The sequence below is a fragment of the Drosophila ficusphila genome, unplaced genomic scaffold, assembly GCF_018152265.1.
Source record: "Drosophila ficusphila isolate 14025-0441.05 unplaced genomic scaffold, ASM1815226v1 contig_198, whole genome shotgun sequence".
NCBI lineage: Eukaryota > Metazoa > Arthropoda > Insecta > Diptera > Drosophilidae > Drosophila > Drosophila ficusphila.
This window is the reverse complement of record NW_025064092.1, coordinates 13,199,883-13,223,993: the sequence shown is the minus strand read 5'-3', so window position 1 is coordinate 13,223,993 and position 24,111 is coordinate 13,199,883. Positions and strand designations below refer to the sequence as shown.

The window sequence follows — 24,111 nt, the reverse complement described above, 5'->3', positions numbered from 1 at the left end:
CACCGTAGATTGGGGACTGGGGACTGGGCAGCGATGGAATGCAGGGATGCCAGGTTGCCCAACTGGTCCGAGAACACTCGATTCCCGCAGAGGCCAACGCATGCGCCGAATGGCACGCAGTTCGCAGTTCGGCTAGGGCGGAAACGCTTTCCGGTGTAGATATACCAGAAATATTTCTGCTCTTCTGCCGTTATGCTGCGGCGGTGGCTGCTGGCTTCTGAAAGCTGAAAGCTGAGTGCAAAGTGGTCGAGTGTTGGTCGTCGCAAAGCGTATCGAACGAATTTTAAAGACGGTAGCACACACATTCGAACACGGCTGACACGGTGGTGAGCTAAAGCTAAGAGCGTTTGTTGTTCAAACCCGTTAAATTAATTCAGGAACGTTCCTGAGCTGAATCGGCTAGTGTGTAGCAGCGGTTGCAATTGCAACTCCCGAAAAGGAACGCAGAAACACCGCCGGCGGTGTCCCAGTGAACCGCCCACACACACCCACATGTGCATAGGTACACACAGCAGGAGATCCTCTTTGAAATGTCCACGGAGTGCAGCCAACAAACCGCTGACGTGTGCGGAAAAGTCAACAACCAGGACACTTCCTGTGCACTTCCCCTGTTCTCTGCCCCTTTGCACTGGATGTTTCTGTTTCTGTTTCTGTTTCCAATACAAACAGAGGCTCTGTGCTCTGTGCTCTGTGAAAAAACAACGACACTGAAATTAAGCTCTCGGCAGCACTGCACCTCCTAAATCGAATCAAAAATTCCTTTGGTGGCCCGCAATTATGCTGATGGTAAGTGGAAGTGTGTGTATACACACGGGCACACACAAGCCCGTGGAGTGCGTGCACTGAAAAGTACCAAGTATTCCGTATGTACACATGTCTGCTCCTGCCCCTTCCTTCCACGCACATAGCTTCTGTTTGGGTACAACAGGCAAAATGTGTACATCCACTGAAAAATGTTGCCGGGCGAAAAGAGTGTCATTCATTATAACTCCTCCAACCAAACTCTAACTAACCAAAGCGATTAACTGTCTCTTCCCAGGCGGATGTGGTACATAAGGCTGATTTACATAATACAAATCCGGAAATGGGAAATACTTTTGCACCCTTTACTTCGGAAATGGGTTCTTTGAGTTGTACTTGTTCTCTTTGAATTTCCCTGCAGAGCAGCGTCATTTCTGGCGACCAGATCCAGATCCTTCTGCAGTTCCAGCTCCAGCAGTCACGCCTTCTGCTCGGTCCTGCTCCTTTCCGTGCTGCAGAGTTTGCGCACTTTCGGCGTTGCATGCCCCCCTTGCAATAGGTACCGTTCCCACCACACCCTCTTGACTTGACTTGACTGTCCGTGGACGTGGGCGAGCCCACATGTCCCGAACTCCCGAACTGCGAGTTTCGGTTGCTTTATCTACACCAAAGTTGAGTGTTGTACACGCACATGTGAGTGTGTGTGTGCGGTCCATTGTGTTGTTGCCGGTAACAAACGTAAACAAAGTGCAGTGCATTTTTGGCTCTACCCTAACCACCGCTTGGTCCATCATCTCCTGCAGTCGCAGCACAGCCATTGAGCTTTAGGAAACCCAGAGGAAAACAGCAGGATGTTGATCCGCTGGAAGAGCAAAGACAAGAGCGCCTCTTCCAACCAGAGTGCCTGCGGTAGCAGCTCCTCTTCGAAAAAGAAGCGCAAAGGTCGCGAGGGCGGTAAGTACTTGAATTCCAAGAAAACTGAGAGATGGAGGAGCTTCTGTGTGTGGTAGGGCAATGCATAATTCGAAGGGCCTCTTCCTTTCAGAAGAAGACTGGCAGAATGATGGGAAATCAGGTCGCCTACCGCCAAACGAGCAGGGTAAGTGCAACTGTTGGAACTGATCTAACAGCAACTAATAAATCTAAAACGTTCCCTAAAGGAGGCGGCGATGAACGACGACGGGCCATGCGACGCGACGATCCGCGGCGCCACACGCTCGGTGGCGATATGTTGGTCTACGGTGGCTCTCAGCATCCCCATGCCCATCAGATGGCGCCCCAACAACAGCGAGCCATGGATCTGGAGGTAAGGAACAAGTCATCAGAAGCGGAATGCTTCATTCTATAATCAAATTTCACTCGTAGATGAGCACGCGAGCCCAGAAGAACAAGAAAAACCAGCCGATGCGGGGATATGCGCCTGTGAACCAGGGACCGCTGTTCGACGACGATCCGGGCATCATGTCGGAGGTGGAAACGGCCAGCACCGGATTCCGGAGGGGCGGCAAGCAGCGCTCCTCGCTCCCCGTGGTACGCACGCCATCCAAGACGCTGGAGCGGCCGTTGGGCTTGGTTTTCCTGCAGTACCGCTCGGAGACGAAGCGCGCCCTGCTGCCCAACGAGATCACCTCGATCGACACGGTGCGCGCCCTGTTCGTGCGCTCGTTCCCGCGCCAGCTGACCATGTCCTACTTGGAGGGGCCCAATGTGAAGATCTACATCCACGACGCCAGCAAGGACATGTTCTACGAGCTGGAGGATGTGCGCTCGCACCTGCGCGAAATACGCGACCGCTCGGTGCTGCGCCTCTTCGAGTCCACCGAGGTGGCGGCCCCTCCGCAGATCCTGCCCGGCGGTCCCGGCATCCCACAGCCCCTGCCGCAGGCGCAGGCCAACTGGGACCAGGACCAGAGCTACTTCAGCGAACCGGAGTTCGACTCGGACTACAAGCACCAGCACATCCACAAGTCGAAGGTGAGTTTGCGGCCACTTTGGTTTAAATATTCCTTTATTCAATATCACTGCGTAGTTGCTAGGGTGTGGTGGTTGAGTAGGTTGGCTAGGTTGGGCTTAGTTGGGTGTCCATGAGCGAGTCAAGGATTGTTGTAAAGCGTTGACTCCCACATGGACAAGCAGAAAGGCGAAGCAGGAGAGAGGATTCCCGCTCCAATTGATTACTTACTCGTATATACAAAAAACAAAAAAATAACATGAAAGCAGGAAACATAGTTTGGGTTAGGAGGAGGGCCTGGGGAAGCCAAGAGTGGAGTGGGTCACTAGTTTATCGTCCGAACTCAAAGAACTCATAGAATAACTAGAAGTTGCCGCAGGCACCCACGCTGAGTCCCTTGAGTACGTTGTTCATGTGCTCGCGCACATCCTTCCACGCAAAGACGATGGCCCCCTGGAAGGGCTCCGGATGGCAGCTGCTGCAGATGGCCATCACCGCCTTCACCTCCTCCTCGGCGGGCTCGCGGTCGTGCGTGCTGATCTCCTCCTCCAGGCTCATCTTGAGGGTCAGGTCCTGCTTGAACTGCTGCCCCCCGAAGTCGGCCAGCCCGTTGTACAACTCACTAGCCTCCGTTCCGGAAGCGGATCCGGATCCATCGTCCACCACAGAGCCATTGTCCAGCAGGACAAGGCCGCGCTTGTGCAGCTTCTTGGCGTTGGCCTCCCTCTTGAACTGGATGTGCGTCTCCGTTTCGTCGATGAACTGCACGTTGGCCGAGTTGCTCAGCATCTGGAAGCGGTTGCCTCCGCCGGTCTGCAATTGTGGCTGCAGTCCGCCCGATGGCGAGAGTCCCAGCAGCTGTTGGGCCACCAGCCGCGAGCCCGCGTTGATTTGTCCGTTCACAAAGTTCGTGTTAATGGTGATGGCCTGCTGCTGGGCGGGATCGGTGAGCGCTGAGCCTGCAGGAGTGGCGCCTCCATTCGCCGCGGGCGTGGGATTGGCCAGATTGATGCGCACCCTGGTTGGAATCTGTCCACTGGCGAGCAGTGTGTGCATGGGTTGCGGACGATTGATCTGGATTCGGAGGAGTTAGTGGATGTTAGTGGAAGCAACAGCATTCTCTCACCGATGGCGGAGCACGCGTGGTGCTGGATACCTCCTGGCCCTCGTGGTCAAAGTGATGGACGTGGTGGTGCTTGTGGTCGCGATGCGCCTTCCCAGCACTGAGGGCCACGCGATACAGCTGGACCAGAGTCATCTCGAAGTGCAGGCCGTGGCTCACTTCGCCGGTGACCGAACTGCCGCCGGAACGCAGCTTGCCGTTCGCTGGGATTTTGTGACCCACCAACTGCAAATACGAGTAGATTAGACAATAAAGTGATGAACGATTGCAGCATCTCCCTAATGGATTCGCATGCCGAAAGTAAAAGTGCGAATCGCTGGTATGGGAGTATTTTGCAATGCTCGGCGTAATTGGAGTCAGTCGAAGCAGCTCCACAGCTCTACTCACCGAGTTGTGAAAGCCACGCCCAATGCGTTCTGCCTTCAGCCAGGCCTGCCACTCGCCCGTCTTGCCATTCCACGAGCTGCACATGTGATGCCACTGGCGCATTTTCAGCGGGTAGTTCAATCTACAGCAGAAACGATAAATCAGATCGCAGATCGAATTGACTTGGCTTGATCCATTGCGATGGACGCAACACTCGACTCACCTGAACATTTGCTGACCTTTTATGGCCATCGAAAGGAAACTGGAATTCTGCGCATTGGCGACCCAGATTTGCACCTCGCGTTGTTCCTTTCCAACTGTGGATGCAAAAGTGGATCAGATTCAAGACTCGCTTTCGTGCCGTTCATTGATGGCGATTTTCTGTTGGCTGTCTGAACTGAGCTGGGATTGTTTGGAGCCAGCATTCCAAACTGTGGACTCATCGTTAAGCAGAACGCGTCACCTATCGTCACCCGTCACCCGAAAAACAGACGTATCCTCTTTCCCAACCGAGCCAATCAGGAAGCCTTCGTGACTGACCGAAGCCGACTGAGGAGACGACGAGATCTTAGCTCGATTATACAACTGGCAACTGGAACTGCGCGTATGCGGCAAATCCTGTTAGGCTGCCAAGCATGTGATATGCATACTGCAGACTGCAAACTGCATACTGCATACATTTAAATATGAATCACCACCGGCTGTGGGAAAAGCATTTCCTAGCCGCAAGCCGGCCCGGCCTGAAGTCCGGAACTCGGCTGCTGATCGCCGTTGCCGCTACTTGAATTGAGGCTTTGAAATTATGTCAAATGCTAAAGCTGGCTTCGGCTTTGGCTTCAGCTGCGCTTAGAGTGCGACACAAACAATGCCGACGACATCCAACTGGAAACAGGTAAATTATCGCTTATGTAATGCGACCGCAACGACAAAACCCAAGAAAGCAGCAACAAAACTAACACCAACAGTGGCGCACAGTCGGCGTCATGGGGCAGTTGAATATTTCCAAAAAAAATTCAAAACAAGAAAGAAGCAAAAACAAAGCGAATCTTTAGGGTAGCAGCAGCAGTAAGCAGATAGCACCACTCCTCCTCCAAAGAGGTGAACCCGACATCATCAGCAACATCATCGGCAACATCATCGGCTACATCACCACTATCATCATCACCGTTGGCCGTCAAACTGATCGCGAACGGCAACCTGTCTTCTTGTGCTGACTTGCATCAGGAAGTTGGCTTCCTTTCACTTTCGCAGCCAGGTGCGATCGCCGGAGCATGGCCCACAAATTTCATTGCCCACAGCGAAGGTCTCTCTTTTGCTGGCAATGCGGTGGCCCATCAAAAGATCGACTGTCCGCTTATGCAACAGCATTTGCCCGTTGCCCGTTGCCCGTTGGAAGTAATCGCTCAGTGGTCATTGTGGAGCCATTGTCTCGTCGTTGCCACTGAAGTTAAAGCAAGTCACGGTGAGAGGCTGACCACCACCAGCAATAAACACCATTCAAGCCAAACCCACTCCCTACCCATTCCCATTCCCGACCCTTCGTTCACCCACTCACCCTCGTAGGTCAGGAGGACGTGGTCGCCGCTGTGGTTGGTGAACCGCATCCAGAAGCAGAGGGTGAACTGCTCCAACTCCGGTATGGGATTGCCGTACTCCACCTCGCCGTCCTGGTTGAAGGCGAACTTCTTAACGCTACACCGATCCGACCCATAGAGCGGCGTTCGCGCGAAGGTCAGCGGCTCCTTGGGCGCCTCGTCCTCGATGCTGTACGACTCGTACTGGTCCTCGACGTGATCCACGAAGCTGATGGGATGCGACAGCGAGGCACTGGAGTCCACTCCGTTGACAATGGGGGCTCGGCCCAGCAGCAGATCGTCCTCGGCATCGACGGCGGTCTCCTTGCCGTCGTTGTTGAATTGAGAGAAGCTAGTGGATATCTCGTGGCTGCTGCTGGCCGCCCCCGGGTGCGATTGCTTCAGGCTGTAGGCGGCTGTACTCCCACTAATGCCACTACCGCTCGAGCTAACCGCGATCGGCTTCCAGGCGAAGGAGGTGGCCGCGCACAGGAGCACCATGCTGAGCAGAGTAAGAGGAAGGCCCTGCGCCATTTCGATTTCGATTTCAACGAATTTGCTTTCTGCTGTCTTGTGTGTGGTCCTCGATTAGAGTCTGAATAGATTGAAAGATTGGATCTTCGACGCGTCTGCAACGTCCGATTGCCGCGATGTCTCGCACTTCACTAATAATCCACGCATGCGCCACAGCCAGGTTGAGTTGCGCCGAAAACCCAGACGCTGCCGTAACAACAATAACAATAACAACAATAACAACAGCAACATCAACAGCCGCAGCAGCTCGGCTGCTCAGCTTGCTGTCCGCTCGTCTCGTCTCGCTCAGTTGTAACAAATTGTAAAATTGTTGTATTGAAATTGAAACTGAAACAGAAACTGGTTGAGGTCTGTGGGCTGCGGTGCGGTGGCTGTTTGGCCGTAGCAGGCGGCGAGTAAGCCAACCACTTGCACTTGCTGCACTCCTGGGACCCGTCGTCCAATGCCGGATGATTCGGTAATGCAGCCAATTTGCAATCGCAATGCGGCTGAGAACGCCGCATAATGAGCCCAGAACCAACCAGGAAATCTAAGCCACAGCACGTGCGCTTGACCAACCCAACCAATCCCCTCATCAACCAACTTAAAACAGAAAATAACTTTTGTTTTCAAACGCATCGAATTCGGCGAATTGAGATTCAGTTAATTTGGCAAGCGAGTGGATCGAATTGATCGAGTGGTGGGTGGGTCAAATGCCAATTACTGGGTATTCATCTTGCCACGGCCGTGAGTTCGCTTTTAGCTCCCAATCAAAATTACAATCCGAACTGATGTTGTGGCTCCGAGAAACACGCTTAGCTATATTGAGAAAAATCATTCAAAGTTGTTATAAAGGATGGGAATTTGAAACTCAATTTATTAACTGCACCTTTTGGCAATCGGTTGATTATCGTTTTTCTCTCAGTGTGTTTACGAGTACGTGTTCGTCCGCAGTCTTGGGGATAGGCTGCGAACCGAACCGTCATTAAAGAGGGGAGAAACCATAGTGGCTATTTCGCTACTTGAACGAAGGCCAATTGGCAGTGTTAAGCGAGTAATACCTGTGCCCTCGCCCCTGTCCCTGTACCTTTACCTTTACCTTTATCTGTCCCTGGTTTGATGAACTAATCAAACGGCGTTTATCCGGTTTATCCGTATCTATCCGTATCTTTCAGATTGGCAAGCAACCGGCGCCCTACTACGTGGGCTCGTCGCAAACCCTGCCCCGTGGGATGTACTCGTCGGAACGGAACAAGGTGTCGATGGGTACGTATCGTAGTCGAATCTGCCGAATAATTGATTTCGCATTCCTTTGATTCGTTTCTCCGAGTAGTAGTGGACCCCTTTGTTTTGCTCCTTTGCCCTCGTTCAGGTGATCCCCTCCTGCCCACCTGCCGATCCCTTCCTTCCCGGGACTCCAGTATTTTGCGGGCTTATGTTGTGGCTTGCCCTCTGTTGATCAATTGCCCAGTGTTCAGTTCTCAGTCATGCGCATTCGCCAAAAAAGCAGTGAAGCCCAGTCTAAATATGATTCATATTCCATCCATTAACCTAACAACAACAATAACAACAACAACAACAACAACACTCACAATCGAACACACCAATTCGGTGTGAATCATTTCGAACCAAAACCGAACCGAACCGAACTGAACCGAACCCTAACAAACCAATCTGAAACCGAAATCGAAACTGAAATCGAAACCGAAAAGGAGCGCCTGTGAAACCACTCAGATCACTCAATTCAAGGGGTAGCATGGAACCCCTGTTCCCCTACACCCCGGATCAGTTATACAGCATTCCAGGTACACGAGAATTTGCCTTTCTATCCAATTATTCATAGCTATGATTGTACGATCGCTTCCACACACTTACTTACACTCACTTACGTGTGCAATGTGAACAGTCGCCTACATTTCACATTACACTCGAGTACTCGCATCTGATTATCCATTGGCTTGCTGGCTTTATGCTGCTTTATGCAACCGCTAGAAATTCAAATTCAAACCAAATGCCAATAAAATGTTAGCCATGCACAATTCACACTCAAAAACCAATCGGATAACGTTAATTTTTGCGGCCCCAATCATATGCATCCCATCCGTTTCATTTCGAATCGAACTTTACGTTTCTTTAATTGCGTTTCGTTGTTCCTAAATTGAAATACGTAAACTTGGTAGAGCAAGCAAATATATATTCTTTAAGCCTACCCATGCACCAATTGAGATCGTTCTCCTTTTCTAGACGGCTACACAAGTTCTCCGGAGCGCAGCAGCCGCGGCAATTACGAGGAGCCGTACTACAGTCAGTACGGAACGAGGGGTACTGTGGTGGCCCCCATCATTGACGAGGAGCAGAGGTGAGCGAAGTGAAGAATCAATGGGATGAAACATTTAATCAATGCCATGCTATGTTTCCAGCGACGGAACCATGACGGAGGATCAGTACGCACTGTACGGCATCAAGGTCGGACCCAATCGACTGGCGCATCGCGGAAACCAGATCTACGATCCCACTAGGTGAGCACCGATCTCGATCTCTGATCCCGCACAGCTCTCATGTAGGAGGCGTAGTCCTGCTGCAGCAGGCTGCTCAGAGGGGCAATACTGGGATGTCCTTGGCGAGTGGCGCTGCGCCTGCTGCGTCGGTACACCTTGATGCGCTTCGTGTTGCCATTGGATGAGGTGGTGGTGGCCGTGGCCACCGGATGGAAGTAGGTGGTGCCCTTGCTCTTGATGGCCTGCACGATCAGGCAGAGCAGGTAGCCGCCGAACGAGAGGAAGGCCAGAGCCGTTATGCTGATCTGGAAGAGGGTCTGCAACTTGGAGGGCTTCTGCTCAACCCAAGAGGGATGCGGATGCGGATGCGGATGTGGATGGGGATGGGGATGGGGATGAGAGTGCCAAGGACCACTGGAACCAGTGGTGTCGTGCTCACTCCTGCAACGGAAAGTTCATCACTAAAATTCAGATGCCGAAGGGAGGGCAATCCTACCGATCTGCGGCCATCAAGGCCATTCGCTCCGGGAGCTGCGATCCCTCCACTTCCGGGCACTCGGTATCCGGAGCTAGCAGATCCCCAGTGTCCGGGGACTCCAGGGCCATCCTCTGCACGGACTTCTTGAGCAGCAGCAGTTCGTCCATCTGAAAGTTGACCAGGCAGCGGGCAAACCGCGCCGGTGTGCTGACCACTGTCGGAATCGAGTGCAAATCAGAGTCGTCATGAGTCATTCGTCATCCGTCAACCAGGGCCACTGGGTTTCCCAATCGAACGGAATCGTACATACCACTGCAAGTAGTCATGTTTTTATAGCAGTTCAGCTCAGCTCAGCTCAGCTCAGTAGTTCTTGCACCGCTCCAACTTGCCTTGCCTTCGAGTAACGACTGCAAAAGCGGTCCGACATTGCGTGCCGGCTGGGCTTCTGTTGGCATTTGTTAGGTGGAGTGGCGGGTATATTGGACCGGATCGAGTGCATCTGGGCAGTAGGAGGGTATATCGTTGTCGCAACGCAGCAGCGATTGTGTTCTTGCCTGTTTCGGTGCACGCTCCCATGAGCTAAGTGCCGCGACCCGCGTTTCTCAAAGTCGATTCCAATTCCGGTGTGTTTTTGTTTTTGGTGCCTAAGCTTGGCTGCGCAACTGGAGCAATGCGGTGCCAGCGGATGTATGGCCCAGTAAGCGTGGTGGTGCGACTCGCGAAAACACGCAACCACGCCGAGACAAGTGGAGACAAGTTTTCGACTGATTTCGCGACGTTTTTTCTTCTTGTTCGCTTACTTGCAGGCCAGAAGACCTGCATCGGATTCGCGTGGAGCACATGGAACGGCAGCTGGCCAACCTCACGGGACTGGTGCAAAAGGCGCTGGTCAACCAAAACCCCCAGATCGCCCCGCTGGCCGTGCCCACCCTGGATCCCAACTATCTGGTGGTGCCATCGCAGATGCAAGGTATGTCTCCGTGCCTCCGTACGGATGGGTTGGGCCCATATTTGTTTTAGATGTTGTACTCGGCACCCGCTTAGCTTGGAGCACTGACTTTGTCCTGGCACTGCCTCCTGGCTTTCGAGGACTAAAGATCTATGAGGCTGTACTTGCTGGCCTTGCTGTCCATCTTACTATCTCAAATCTCAAATGTTCTCTCCTCCCCAAAACGCTGCGCAGCAAACGGCTCCGGGGACGAGCTGTACATTCGGGAGAAAGCTCCCAAGCTGGGCAAGAACTCGTGCCGTAAGTGTCACCGGATTCCCCTCTCCTTTTGCAAACTGCCGTCACATGTCTCTCGACTCCTTGTATTCCAGAAAAATCCGTGTCCTTTGAGAAGTCCGTCTCGTTTAGCGATGACATTCAGGGAATACCAAAGTCGCACAATCCTCTACATGCCGGTAATTCACAATCAATCACATCTGCCTTATTACCTTTGCACTCAGAATAGAAACCACCGGGAAACTATTAAGGGGCACAACTAGTGTGACGGCCTAAAAAAATGGTGATTTTTGGGAATTTTTATAAAAAAAACTACTGGATCAATTCTTTTCAAATTTTCAGAATATATTTATACATGTTTGAAGAATATACAGTAAAATTTTTAAAGAAAAAAATTTGATCGGATCAAAAAACCGATAGGTCATTGTAGGGAGGACTATATATAGAACATCTAAAAAAAATTTGATAGTGATCGGATCATTAGTTTTTGAGTTATCACTGCAGCAAATTCGGAAAATGCAGTTTCGAGAAAAATGCGTTTAAAGATAAAATGATCGTATGCACTGCTATACGAGCGGATGCTCTTAAAATTGCTATAACTCAAAAACAATTTAAGATATCGATTTGAAATTTTAATATGTTATTTTTAAAGGTGTAATCTACCGAAATATGAAAGAAAAAAAAAAAGATTTTTTTGAAATGTCACACTAGTTGTGCCCCTTAAGCCGTTTCCCGAAATTTAGTAACTTATTTTGGCGATTTTGTAAAATTTGAAAGCGAGTTTTGTTTTTGAGTGTGAGGAAATGTTAGCGCAGAACGCTTTTTCAAGCCAAGATCGTACAAAGCCATTCGTTTCCCTTTCCTCCAATGCCACACGCCGCACAATGCGATCTCTGCAGCTGAAACGAAGCCAACCAAACCGGCAATCAAGTCGTCCACCCTTCCACGCACCTCGTCGCAAGGTAAGAACATAAACACCAGTCACGCATGCATCAGCCACCTGTTTCGTCACCAATTGCTTTGCTGCAACTTTGCGTGATTAGTTCGATGATTGATCGCGTTCTTTTCTCTGGCCAGAGCGCGACAGATTGAAGCCGCCGCCGCCGCCGAAACCGATCGTGCTGGCCCAGACCGCCCATCCCAACTACCGGGCGGACATCGCACTGGCCCCCGAGGTGTACAACCACCTGCGCGGCCTGCAGAAGAAGGCCAAGGACCTGCGCATGGAGGTGCGCACCCTGCGTCGCCTGTCGCAGGCTCAGGCCGTGGCCGTTCGCGAGGACATCAAGGGCACCTTCATGCGGATCCGGGCTACCTTGTTGGCCAGCAGCGGCAGCTTCTGGGACCACCAGGGCGACCAGGACGCCACTCGCATTTCGCGCGAGGAGGAGCTCTACAAGCAGGAGGTCATTCGTCTGGAGAAGGACCTGAGCGATCTGGAGGGTTCGGTGGAGAACCTGCGCGGTGAGGTAATCAACCGACGCACCCGGGTCAATATGACCGCTGTGGAAGACATGGCTCTGGTGCTGAGCCGTGCCAGGTGGGCTATGGATACGATAAATCAGTGATTGGTTGGGGATCGTAACATGCCCATTTGCTCTTTTTGTGTTGTTTAGCAAAACCGTCGCCGAACTGAAGCTCAAGTTCCCGGCCCTCTCGAATGGCTTGCGCTGCATCCTGTCCAACGAGATGGAGAAGGTGGTGCGCGAAGAAAAGTTCCTCAAAGAAGAGCCCGACCGCTTGGAGTCGGCGCTGCGTCGCTGCAAGAAGCTGACCGGCACACTGGTGACGCTCAAACGGTTTGTAGCCCCATCGACCAACTGTGGGCGCCACATAACCCATAGCATAGAGGGATGACCGATAAGCTTATTCACCTCTCTTTTTAACCCAACAGCTTGGCCAGCGTGCAGGAGCAACGTCTGCCGCCCAACGAGCCGACTATTAGTGAGGAGCCCCCGCGATCGGCGGACATCTCGGCGCCTGACAAGGTGAGTGTGAGGTGGCAGATGAGGTCACGGGTTAGACAGAGACCGTGGTACGGCGACAGTTACACAGAGCTAGTTCAAAATCCAAACCAAAATCGAAGAAAGCGTTATGGGGCCCGGCCACACCATTTCCATATACTTATATACATTTTATACTGCAATACATAACGTGTCATGACTATAGAAACATATGTATAAAAGTATTGTTTCCAGTATTTCTATCGCAGAGATTAGTTGCTTTCGACCTTACCATATATCGTGTTTGCTATGCTTTCATTTCGAATCCACCTCACCAGACAAGATCTGAGCCTGAATCTTCTCTCGAGACTCGTAGAATCTGCGATATTTCAAAGTAAATATTATCGTATGTACGTACAGGTGCCGCAAAACTCCGCTTTTCCATCCGTCTGTCTGACTGCCCTTTGACCCCTTTACTTATCCGGAAATGCGTCGCGTTTCTGGTGTTTATGTAAATATGTTACTTCAAGTTCTGACGGTGATTTACCATTTGAATTGGGTACTGTGCAAAGTTTTAATACGAACCCTCTTAGTTATATCAACCGAAATAACATGGATTACGTTACACTTATTTGTTTGTAGTCCTTGGTTTATTTTTTGTGCGATTATCTTATGTATAAGTTGCAATTGGCTGTTGTTACATAAATAGTGTTTTGGTTCATCGTTCATTTCACATAAATTAACCAACCATTTAACCAATTCATTCAGCAAGAGTTACAGTATCAAAATTCAATACAGTCCAATTAATTTGAATGGCGACCGAGTCCAATCGAATTGGCACAAGTTGAGATAGCGCCCCGCATAGCACCGCAAAAAAAAAAAAAAAAAAAAAAAAAAAAAGAAAACCACGCGAAGCTTCACCGATCCAGCCACCGACCCCGGACCCCTCCCTTTGACCTCTTGACCCCTTGACCCATTGACCCCGCCACTGCCCTTTGCCACTCATCTTCCGAGCTTATTGTTCTGAGCTTGCTTTGTCGGGTCTTAGATATTTGACACACACAACATCCAACCGAAAATCTCAGCTACAATTACAGATACACAACATATTTTTGAAGCAATTACGTTTATATCATAAAATCAGTGGCAATCAATGCTGAAAAAAAAAAAAATCAAAACAGAACACAACAGTTAATTTATAAAGCAAAGCTAACGTCTTATAAAATGAGGTTTACCTTCGTTTTCTCTTTTTGCCTTTTCTCAAACATTTTGAATATCGTTTACAACAACAACTACAACCCATATAGTTTAACTGGCGATGGAGTTCAAACTTCAAAGAGGCAATTACTGAGTAATGACTGAAAATCCAAATATAAAAGAACATTTACAAAAACCAACCGATAAAATCCAAAACAAAACTAAAATATAATTAAAACCCGAAAAGAAAACATTTTGACAACAAAAAAAAAAAAAAAAAAAAAAGAAAAGTCATAAAACTAAGTCAAATTTCTTTTTGCTAAACATAATTTGCTCTGCATTAAACATACTAGTTTATATTTTGTATACTATTTACTACTGCTATAAACTTCTAACTAAACTAATACTCCTACTAAACTCGAAACCATATCAAATCATCAATCAATGCTGTCCATAAGCCATAAGCTCCAAACAAACCCCAAAAACCAATCAAGCCAACTACAGCCACATATCCATGTTCGTATGTACATATGTATCAATAGAAGCCCCATTGAATGACTGTCTGTGTGTGCTTACCAACCAACCAGCCAAAGTTCCATTTCGTGGGCTGCGACTCCCCCGCTCCTTTCCAACCTTTCCAAACCCACCTTTGATCTGATTCCGATTTTAAAGCCCTTTTTACTCCGTGTCTTATCAATCAATGGTCGTTTCTGAGTGCAATCAAAATAGGTAGTATCCCGATCGATTTTTGGGAATCCAGTAATAAAATTGATGTGTTTGTACTTATCCGGTGGCACTTTTCACACACATATGCACCGATTGGTGTGTTCCCAAAAGGACTATTGTATTCCAACACCCTCTTTTCATTTGACTCCCTTTATAGTTTTGTTTGCTTCACTCCCGACACCTCAAAGTCAATACACCCACATCCAAACGATCCGAAATCGCCGCTTTGCAAGTCTTCTGTTGGTGTTCGTTCCTTGTTCTACATGTTGTTTTGTCTTTGTCTCCATTTCCCCAAATGTGTAAATTCCTTCTCGGTACGCTTGTTTAAAACTTGGTTGTCTGGATCCGCTTCCGGTTGAATCTCCTTCCTACTTCAGTCATGTGATCCATTATGTGAACTCATATTGCATACATAGGTGCGTTGTCCGAGATTTATCAAAGCACAGCCATGAAGCTTATGAAACGAGCAGTAAACACGCACACTCAGAAACAAATACAGATGCCGATGTTAAAAGATGCCAAGATGAAGTGTAAATGCAGCATTTAAATGCCCGTTCCCGGGGTTTGTCATTGATTGTTTCCATTTACTCCCACCATACGGACACGCCCAGTTGAAGAAGAGAAAGAATCATCAATCAGTTAATCGCGAAATGCCTAAATCTGTCTTACTTTTTATTGATATTTAATGTAGTTGCGATCAACGCCTATGTGTGTGTATATATACAAATATAAGAAATAGAAAATATGTATGTATATGTACCCCTGTTTATGTACGTACACACCTGCCAAGTCCCAAGAACATCCAAGTCCCTTATTCCGAACATTCCGAACAATCCGAGTCCCCGAACCATAACTACTCTCTGTACCTAACAATTAATCTTAACCAGACAATCGAACGGCTAATTGTGTTGCAGTCAATCAAAAGTATGCAAACAGTCATCACTGTTCAGTCACTGTTCTCACTCATCGATTGTTGTCTTTGAAGTTTCAACAATCTATCAATCCATCGACCTATCAGCCCCTCATCAATCACATGTGTGACACTCAAGGAGTGTTCTCTCTCCATCACCATCAGAATTATGTACCTCAGTCATCAGCGAGGCGATAATTAACATAAGTTTAAAGCTATAGCGATTCCTAGTAAGAAATCTCATCTAAGGAAAGCGTACGGTCTAAAGAAGATACATAGACACTCAGATACACACTCAGATACATGGCAATACACACATGTCCCGATACGAACTATATATATTCTACATCATAATCGGTGAAGACTTCCCTAGAACCCATGAATGCGTCTCACACGGTTTTTGATTTACTTTAGCTCTACAGCTTTCACTCAATCCAAAGACCAACCTCACTCGTCCACCAATCTGGGTTCTGTCGTCATCTGTCAAACGCATCCGCATCTCCCTTGTTTAAACGCCGCCTTCATACTCGAACTACTCGTAGTACTCGCTCCCACATACCGCTTACCACCGGACTCACCGGCCTTTAAAATATCGTTTCTCATCATATACGTACAGCTTCACCTACTCCACTATTGTAGAACGCTTACCTTTGCCTGCTGCCTGCTTAAAATGTTCATTTACTACCTGTGAATACGCATAAGTTCGATGTTTAAAAACAGATCAAGTATACGCACTACATGCTCTCCTATTTGTGCTCGTATTTGTTTGATTAAAGTTAAGCTACAAGTCGGCTTTTTGTCACTGCATGATTCGTTCTATGCAACTGCACACATTTTTGTTTCCAATCCAAAAGAGCGGCTTGTTCGTTTTAGCTATCTGTTAAATACTTATTGCTGGGTTGATTCCGTATCAGATGTGTACGTGCAACAAGATCATTTGCGCGAATATATATGTCCAATTTGAGTACCTTATTGACGAATGTATAAATGTGAGATGTTATATTTATATACGTACTATATATATAATGTATCTTGGCTTCGCCTCGCGGGATTCGCATTTGTGCTAGTGTTTTACCGCCAAATTGTGTGTGTCTTGTAGCCAATCCCAACACCCAGGATGGGGTCGTTCGCTCTCAGCGGGGGACTCGCACCCGAAAACGCGCTCGATGCTCTGCTAGATGAGCTCAAGACATTCTCCAAGCCCATTGCCCAACAGCAACAACAACAGCAGCAGCAGCAGCAGCAGCAACAACAGCAACAGCAGCAACACCAGCAACTATACGAGGTAAGTGTTTCCCCAAAAAGGGCGGTGAGTCCATCCCAGCCGAACTAAAGTGTTCCAAGTCGCCCGTTCCCTCTGCAGATTCGCCCCGAAGATTCGGCATCCGATGAGAGCGCACAGGCCGCAGTACAAAGCACCGTCACCACGCAAATATCGCAGGCCCGTCTCTACACGGAGGCGAGCGTCAACGTGCAGCAGGCGACCACCGGCAGCATGGTCATCGCTGTCGCCTCGGGCAACGTGCTGCCGGCCCAAGCTCAGCGCGGTGTGCTCACCCACCAGCTGTCCCAGTCACAATCGCACCATCAGCAGCAGCAGCATTCGCAGCAGCAGCAGCAGCAACAGCAACAACAGCAGCAGCAACAACAGCTGATGGTGCACACCAACATGGGCAGTCTGCGGCGCCTGCATTCGTACCCCAGCGAATCGGAGGGCGAGCTGTCTGGACCGCCGACTGGTCCGCGGGCCAGCGAGACGACCATCCTGGCAAACGGCGGCAACGGAAGCGGCGGCAGCGGCAGCAGCAACAAGCCACCCGTGCCCGAGCGAAACGCCGAATTGATCACTAAGGTGGGCCACAAGCGCATCCCGCCACCTCCGCCGCCACGCACCAGCTCACGCAGTCCACTGGCCAGTCCAACCAGCCCGAACGTGCCACAGAGCCTGGCTGCCACTGGGGCCACCCCGGCCAACGTCAATTCGAATGCCAGTGCCACGGGGGGAGGAGGTGCGAGTGACCTTCCGCCCGTTGTCGCTGGCGACACCTCCAGCGGGGACAACTCGAGCGGCAACGAGTCCGGCAACGATCACGTGCAGCGACAGGTGGCCCTGGAGATGCGCCACCAGGAGCTGCTCAAGAAGCAGAAGCTGCTCCAGGAGCAGTACCAGCGGCTGCAGCAGATGAGCAAGCTGCCCTCGGTGGACGTGGCCTGTCCCTCCTCGGGGGGCAGGAAATGGCCGGTGGCAGCGGCAGCAGCGGCGGGGGCAACACGCTGCGCAAGCTGGGCAGCGAGAGCAACATCCAGCAGAAGATCGCCGCACTGAGCTTGGCCTGCGAGGCCAGTGGGGCCGCAGCTGCGGCGGCGGCGGCGTCTGCTGCTGCTGCCGCTGCTGCTGCTTCTGCGGCCACCAACGGTGTGCTGGCCAGTGATGCTACGAGCGGTGCGATCGGAGGTGGCGGTGGCGGCGGCAGTGGTGCTGCTGGCGGTGGTGGCAATGGCGCAACTCCAGGGGCGGCTGGTGCAGGCGCTGCTGCTGCGAACTCCTCAAACTCGAATCTGAACTTGAACTCCCAACACCAAACGGCGACTGCCACGACGACCACCAAACAGCTGTACGAGACCGAGATACTTTAACACAACTGGAAATTGGCGTGGAACGAGGCTAAAATTGACATTTAATCAGAGGCGGGCGCGGTGTTGCATATGCAGCCAATGAAGCTTCATCTTAGGTTGAATGAAGCTGCCCCATTATTTGCATGGATTACGATTCCGATTTTGAAAAGGCAGCAATGCTACGACTCATAGACTTAATCGTACGCTGGACAAACCCGAACCCGAACCCGAACCCGAACCGAACCGATAGCTATCCTTGGAAGAATATTACCACACAAACATCTCTTTTGTTTGTTAGGGCGAGCAGTACAGTACACACTGTTCATGTATTTACTATCATCTAATTGTCGTACATAAATGTGTGTTTGCACAGCTCCAGCATCCAGTGTACGTTAGGTATTGTCTGTGAGAACGCAACACGCAAATGATTGGAGGAAAAACAAAAAAAAAAAAAAAAGAAAAAAAAGAAAGAAAGAAAAAAAAAGGGAAAAAAAAGAAATTGAATCGAATCACAAATCAAAATCCCGATTGTATAATGCGTAATCACACCGTTTGTGCACCCCCTATAAAAAATCGGGCATAGGATTATGTATAGCATACTATAGCATACCTATGCACCAGCGTAAACAGACCCAGATGAATGTATTTATGTATGTATTCGCTTACATTGATGTACTTGTTGCATGTTGTGTTTTTGTTGTTGTTTCGATGAGATTGCACATATGTAGGTCAAGAGAGCAGAGGAGGAGAAGCGATGATCAAAGCCCGAAAGTTTCCCAGTCTGACATTGAGATTGGGGAAACCCAAAATGTTTTCCCGCACACAAACACCAAAACAGAAAAACTCGAGCACTCAGCTCCATATCCAGCTCTATATCCATCTGTGTGGACGGATGTGTCGGCACCCCTTGACCCAAAAACCCGGTAGCCAGGCACCGGAACCTGGCCACCATAACAGCAACACCACGATTACACGCAAAGAAAACTCCCATGCATTGAGGACAGAGCACGACGACACACAATATATTAATACAACAGTCGTTCGAACACACAAACCGATTAACGCGATCAACTATTATGCATATGTACAGGTCTACGTATGTACTTAAAATATGGCATAGATTTTTATTATTACCTTGGTATGGGAAGTGAGACTGATAGTTTTATATATGTAGCTCATCAAGATACAATATGGAATACGAAACGAACGATGATAATATTGTACTTATTTTGTTAAAAGGTGACTAGCTAATTTTATCCCCCCCACAAGAAAGCCAAAAGCACTCCCCCCGTTCCCCCTTCCCCTTAAGAGATAGAGGGGCCTTGAGCTCGTTATTCTTGGTGGGAAATTCCGGAGAGTGTACGAAACGAAGCGCTTCGGACTACCGACGATTTTATTGTTTACAACAATAGCACCTAAAAACGGGTTAAAGAAATGCAAATGCAAATATCTCTAGACACATGCATTTAGCGCAACAACTACACGCAACATCGAACCCCTATATCCCCGATATATCCATGGTAGATCTCGGGCATTGCCCGATCACAACGACATACGAACTGACCACGAACAACTACCCATTGTTTCGCCCTTCCAGGCCTTCAAGTGCTTGGCAGTCGTCAAGAGATCTGAACTGTATGGGCTTATAGCTTTTTAACAGAGTTAAAAATAATGTGTTTGGACTGTTTGGAACTTGCACTCGGATGCACAGACATAGATTTTTTATTCCACTGCGCTCGGCCAGTACCACACACTTCAGTATTATAGGCTAATTTACTTTGAAATTAATTGTAACACACACACACACAGAAATTATGACAATTTGTCGCACCTCTGCCACATTTTTATATCAATTAAATACACATACACACATTCCTTGAAATGTTCACCTTTGGCAGTCGAAATGCAGTTCGGTTTGTCGATCCCCCGATCGTTTGTGGAAACTAATGTATCTGCTGAACGGAACGGAACGGAACTACGACAAGTGTTTTAGAGTAATATCAAACAGCATAGGAAAAAGATACGACGAACGTACTTGTATCTGCTACTTATATATGTATAAATTCATAGCTCTATTATATGTATATCCAATAGCTCAAATACACCTTTTCCAGACTTTTGCTGATCGTAGTCTATGGTTAGCCATATCTTTTTTAGCAAGAGGCCCAAAGTCCCTCGGTCCGGTGCAATAGACTTGAGTTGAAGACAAAAATGCGTGCTCAAGACATCACATATACACAAAGACAAATATTTACCTAAGTTAGTAGACTTGAATTGTTTATTTAGCGCCATTCGACGAATATGTATAACATATATATTTACATGCAAAACCACGCAACGAATACACATTTAAAAGAACATATATACATACGATGCATACGATGATTACGAAGATAATAAATAACGAACTATGCGAAGAGCAGTGTTTAAAGGTCCCCTAAATAAACGAACTCAAGATATTTACATAAGTATTAAGAGTCACACGAGTGAGCGAGGCGGCGTGAATGATATCGTACACCTAATATATTCCTTAAAAGGCACACCCCACACACTCTCACCACACACCACAAAATCAGCAAAGCACACACACACTCCACTCATCTACACACCTACAACACAGGTATTTAAAATCAATCTCAAAGCCCCTGCCCGACTGACACAAAAATGAGGTGCAGAATGCAACATTCGGAAGAGTTAGAAGTGTGTATTTTTTTCCTAATAATAATTATTCTATTTAAATCACAACAAACCACAACAATAAATATCATTCGTAAAATTGACTTTAAACATGGCTTTCTCTATTCATTTATTCGCTCCTTGCCTTGGCGAGGATCTGATCAACGTTACTCAGTATTATATTATATGTATTCCAGATGCATCTCCTGCATTTGGATGCATCAATTCCTTAGAGCTAGTAGACTATTAACAACAAAAATCGTTCACATATATAAAAGGCACATAGTTTCGCAGTCGGATATATTGAAGACGTATGGGGTATACGTTCTGTCATGTGATTGTGTCTAAACTAAACACTTAAACTGTCTCGCTATTTGGCGATGCTACGCCTCTCGTTTGCTCCAAAAAAAAAAATCACCTCACCTAGCAAGGCCCTACGATTCGCACAGCCAGTCGCAGGGTAACTTGGGCATCTTGCTGGCTGGCCATGGCAGATAGCCAGCCGTCTTGAACACCCAATAGTCGTAGGAGACCTTGGCGATGAGTGCCAGCAACAGGATTACCTCGGCAGCTATCAAGTAGTAGATGTAGTCGGTCCAGTCCGGTGGCGATTGGCACAACTTGGCCTCCTGCAGTTCGATGACGCTCTGCGGGATGTTGCGACACCGGATGTCCATGTAGTCGGGTATGTCCGAGCTGCGTTCCTTCAGCCAATTTTGCAGCGTCTTGGCGGAATTGCAATCGCACTGGAGCTTGTTGCCTGCCAGGTAGATGCGACGACCCAGCCCAGAGTCCATGAGAGCATTGTTAAGGAAATACTCGGGAATCTGTCGAAGACACTCACTCAATAGTGATCATCGGAATTCACTTGCCATAAAATGCAACACACACTCACCTTGCTCAGGGAATTGTTGCGCATGTAGATGCGCTGGAAGGTCTCGATGAACTTGGTGCCCTCGAACTCGTTCATCGAGGATATCTGGTTGTTGTCCGCCACCAGTCGGTTGATGTTGTGGTAGGTGGGATTGGTCTGGAAGTAGTCGCCCAGGCTGGTTATCTTGTTGTTCGTGATGTTCAGCACGAAGGTGTTGTCCGGCAGCCGCTGCGGCAACTCCACCAGGCCCAAGTTGGAGCAGTCGACATGGCACTGGGGCTTCGACTGATTGTCCTGGATGATCATGATGTTCTCCAGTGTGCACTTGCAGTTGCCGTAGTTCGGTATGACCGGGCAGTTCGTCACGCAGCGCTTTCTGTTCTCCAGCTGCTCCACGGACACCTTGTCCGTCGACTGGAACCAGGTGCGGGTGGCGTTGTACTGGCAGTAGGAGTGCTCGGGGTTCAGGAAGTTAATGGACTCGTTGTAGATTATTTCGTTGAGTGGGGTGCACAACATGCGCATATTGCCACTGAAGAAAGGAAAATATTGATAAAGAAAGCTATATAGTACAATTATTTAACAATCTGCAATGATCTCACCTAATGTCCAGCGTTATGTTCTTGTTTTGGTTACGGTGCGGCACCAGCGAGAGGTTGTTGTGCGACATCCCGAAGAACTCGAGGTGGGGCACGTCCTTGACCGCCCGCGAGTGGATCTCCGAGATGTTGTTGTTCGATATGTTCAGGCACTTGAGGGCCGAGAGTCGCGGAAAGGCGTTCACCAGTCGCGTGATATTGCCATCGGTGACGGCGAGCGACTGGAGCGATCGGAAAATGGGATTGGACAGGTCCATGTCCTTCACGGTCATGTTGCGCACATGCAGATTCATCCACTTTGAAATGTTGCTGCAGCTCGAGATCATCGTCAGCTGCGATATGTTGCAGCAGTACCAGGAGTTCGGCTTCGCCGGGTGCTCCCTGCACTGGCAGCTGTTGGCCTGGTTGGCCTGTCCCCCTCCTCCTCCTCCGTTCGGGGACTGCGAGTCCGCCTGCTGCGACATGGAGGAGGAGCCCTGACCCTCGGCGACATCGGATCGTCCGTCGAAGGCGCGGCCACACAGCTGCTCCTCGGCGTAGAAGCAGTGCTTCAGGTACTCCGGCTGTTCGGGGGCAGCAGGTGGCGGCGGAGCGGCCGAAGTGGTCGAGGTGGTGGAGGTGGATGTGGTGGACGTGGACACGGATGAAGACGGGGCTGTGGTCGTGGCATCTGTCGTTGTGCCCGAAGACGAGGACGTGCTTGGCGCCACCGCTTCGGGCAATGGTGTGGTGGTGGATTCCGCCACGATCACATTATCGACCGTGGAGCTGGGAGCTGGCAAGGAGGTCGCCTGCTCCACTTCCTCCTGCGCCGGCGGCGGGGAGGGCTGCTCCTGCAGCAAGGGCTCCTGCTGCGTTGCCTCTGGACGCGCGCATGCGCCTGCAGCCAGGAACAGCAGGAGAAGGAGGAGCTGCCAGCCCTGAAACGACAATCAAATGGCAATGTTAGCGATTCGAATGGTTATGAATGGGCGTTTGGGGATGGGGAAAAGTACCGTCTGCCCACATTGGGCGCGGATAACGTATGCAAATGTTTGCAGACGCGCTTGTTTACGATTCGAATTAGCCGACGAGGGCTTGGCTGGTCCTCCTCCGTAATTAGGGTAAGTGGGGCGCACCCTGAACGTACATATAGTATATAGTACCATATAGCAACCAGACCCGCTGCTCCCCCGTCGTAATTGTTAACCCCAATCGTTTTTTTTTTAGCGTCTTGCGGTGCGGCTTAACTGCCAATGACGCCGCTACGCTAATTCGGCAATTAATTAACGAATCCCATCGAATTGAAATGGCCAGGCCGAATGTGATAAAAGGCCAATAAAAAGATTAACTGTGTTTGGTAGCAATTGTAAGCGGGTCGGTTGGTGGTAAATTGGCTATTTCGGTGGCTAATGTGGGTGGTTCTCTACTATTAGTTGAAAATTCAAGGATTAAAACCTTAAATTTGAATCTCTTCCAAAATGTTGTTTACAATTTCAAGATAAGAACTATACATATTGTACATAAATAACCCCATATTATATTTTATTTTATTATTATATTTAAAAATAACATCACTAAGCTCACAAAATCAAAAGATATGAGTGAATCAGTAATTTACGATGCTTTCTAGAATCTAGAATCTAGATTATAAATACACTATCAATGCTGGTATATCAACATTCCCACGCACACATGCAACTGCATGCGCATTTGACTTACGTGGGTGTCTGCGAACATCGCCTCCGGATTGGGATTCCGCTGAGTTTTCACCTTCGGCGGTCTGCTGGTTTACTCCTGGACAGAGTCACAGAGGATCAGCCAAATGGACATCCGAGGAATCACACTTCTGTGTCCGCAAACGCTGTCATTTAAATGATTTGCGCACATCCCAATTTCAGCGCAGATCAGCTGTTTTCCAGTGATTTTTAAAGCTGTCTTGCTTTAGTTTGTGATAAACCATCAATCCGAACGCAAACAAATTCACTGCAATGTTTTAAGGGTACAGGGTAATCAAAAAAAAAAAATAATAAGTGACTACAATGCACTCAAATCGTTCAAATACGAACAAAACAAAAGGCAAATGTTACGTTTAGCAGACAACTGTTAACTGCTCTGTTCT

The 24,111-nt window shown here is 49.0% G+C and overlaps 4 protein-coding genes across 4 annotated transcripts; 1 reads left to right on the top strand and 3 right to left on the bottom strand.

The window, feature by feature from the left end:
- Nucleotides 1-9: 9 nt before the first annotated feature.
- Nucleotides 10-20,641, top strand: LOC108097180 (coiled-coil domain-containing protein CG32809). Its single transcript, XM_017199322.2, is given in 18 exon segments — nt 10-326; nt 1,545-1,695; nt 1,787-1,840; nt 1,902-2,047; nt 2,107-2,715; nt 7,444-7,534; nt 8,513-8,627; nt 8,689-8,787; nt 10,051-10,214; nt 10,428-10,493; nt 10,565-10,648; nt 11,369-11,431; nt 11,547-12,009; nt 12,086-12,268; nt 12,364-12,457; nt 16,345-16,530; nt 16,609-17,467; nt 17,470-20,641. Coding segments are annotated over 17 exon segments (3,792 nt in total). The 5' UTR covers nt 10-326; nt 1,545-1,592; the 3' UTR covers nt 17,883-20,641.
- On the bottom strand, nt 2,726-6,411 carry LOC108097182. The gene is made up of 5 exons (XM_017199324.2): nt 5,737-6,411; nt 4,405-4,498; nt 4,203-4,323; nt 3,819-4,040; nt 2,726-3,766 (listed from the first exon to the last, which is right to left on the bottom strand). Exons 1-5 carry the CDS (start codon nt 6,287-6,289, stop codon nt 3,056-3,058), a joined length of 1,701 nt encoding a protein of 566 aa, XP_017054813.1. The 5' UTR covers nt 6,290-6,411; the 3' UTR covers nt 2,726-3,055.
- LOC108096992 lies at nt 8,784-10,041 on the bottom strand. The gene is made up of 3 exons (XM_017198979.2): nt 9,555-10,041; nt 9,263-9,458; nt 8,784-9,207 (listed from the first exon to the last, which is right to left on the bottom strand). Exons 1-3 carry the CDS (start codon nt 9,568-9,570, stop codon nt 8,784-8,786), a joined length of 636 nt encoding a protein of 211 aa, XP_017054468.2. The 5' UTR covers nt 9,571-10,041.
- LOC108097181 (protein halfway) lies at nt 20,638-24,102 on the bottom strand. The gene is made up of 4 exons (XM_017199323.2): nt 23,712-24,102; nt 22,014-22,930; nt 21,433-21,943; nt 20,638-21,364 (listed from the first exon to the last, which is right to left on the bottom strand). Exons 1-4 carry the CDS (start codon nt 23,727-23,729, stop codon nt 20,972-20,974), a joined length of 1,839 nt encoding a protein of 612 aa, XP_017054812.1. The 5' UTR covers nt 23,730-24,102; the 3' UTR covers nt 20,638-20,971.
- Nucleotides 24,103-24,111: the final 9 nt, after the last annotated feature.

Bases quoted from the DNA above. Each gene is read 5' to 3' on its own strand.
- LOC108097182 (XM_017199324.2), bottom strand. From the start codon at position 6,289: ATGGCGCAGGGCCTTCCTCTTACTCTGCTCAGCATGGTGCTCCTGTGC. The intron at 4,499-5,736 runs GTGAGTGGGTGA...TTGCATCCACAG, and splicing joins CGTCCTCCTGACCTACGAGG to TTGGAAAGGAACAACGCGAG. The intron at 3,767-3,818 runs GTGAGAGAATGC...CTCCGAATCCAG, and splicing joins CCACGCGTGCTCCGCCATCG to ATCAATCGTCCGCAACCCAT.
- LOC108096992 (XM_017198979.2), bottom strand. The intron at 9,208-9,262 runs GTAGGATTGCCC...TTTCCGTTGCAG, and splicing joins GCCTTGATGGCCGCAGATCG to GAGTGAGCACGACACCACTG.
- LOC108097181 (XM_017199323.2), bottom strand. The intron at 21,944-22,013 runs GTGAGATCATTG...TCCTTTCTTCAG, and splicing joins AACATAACGCTGGACATTAG to TGGCAATATGCGCATGTTGT. The intron at 21,365-21,432 runs GTGAGTGTGTGT...TGTCTTCGACAG, and splicing joins GCAACAATTCCCTGAGCAAG to ATTCCCGAGTATTTCCTTAA.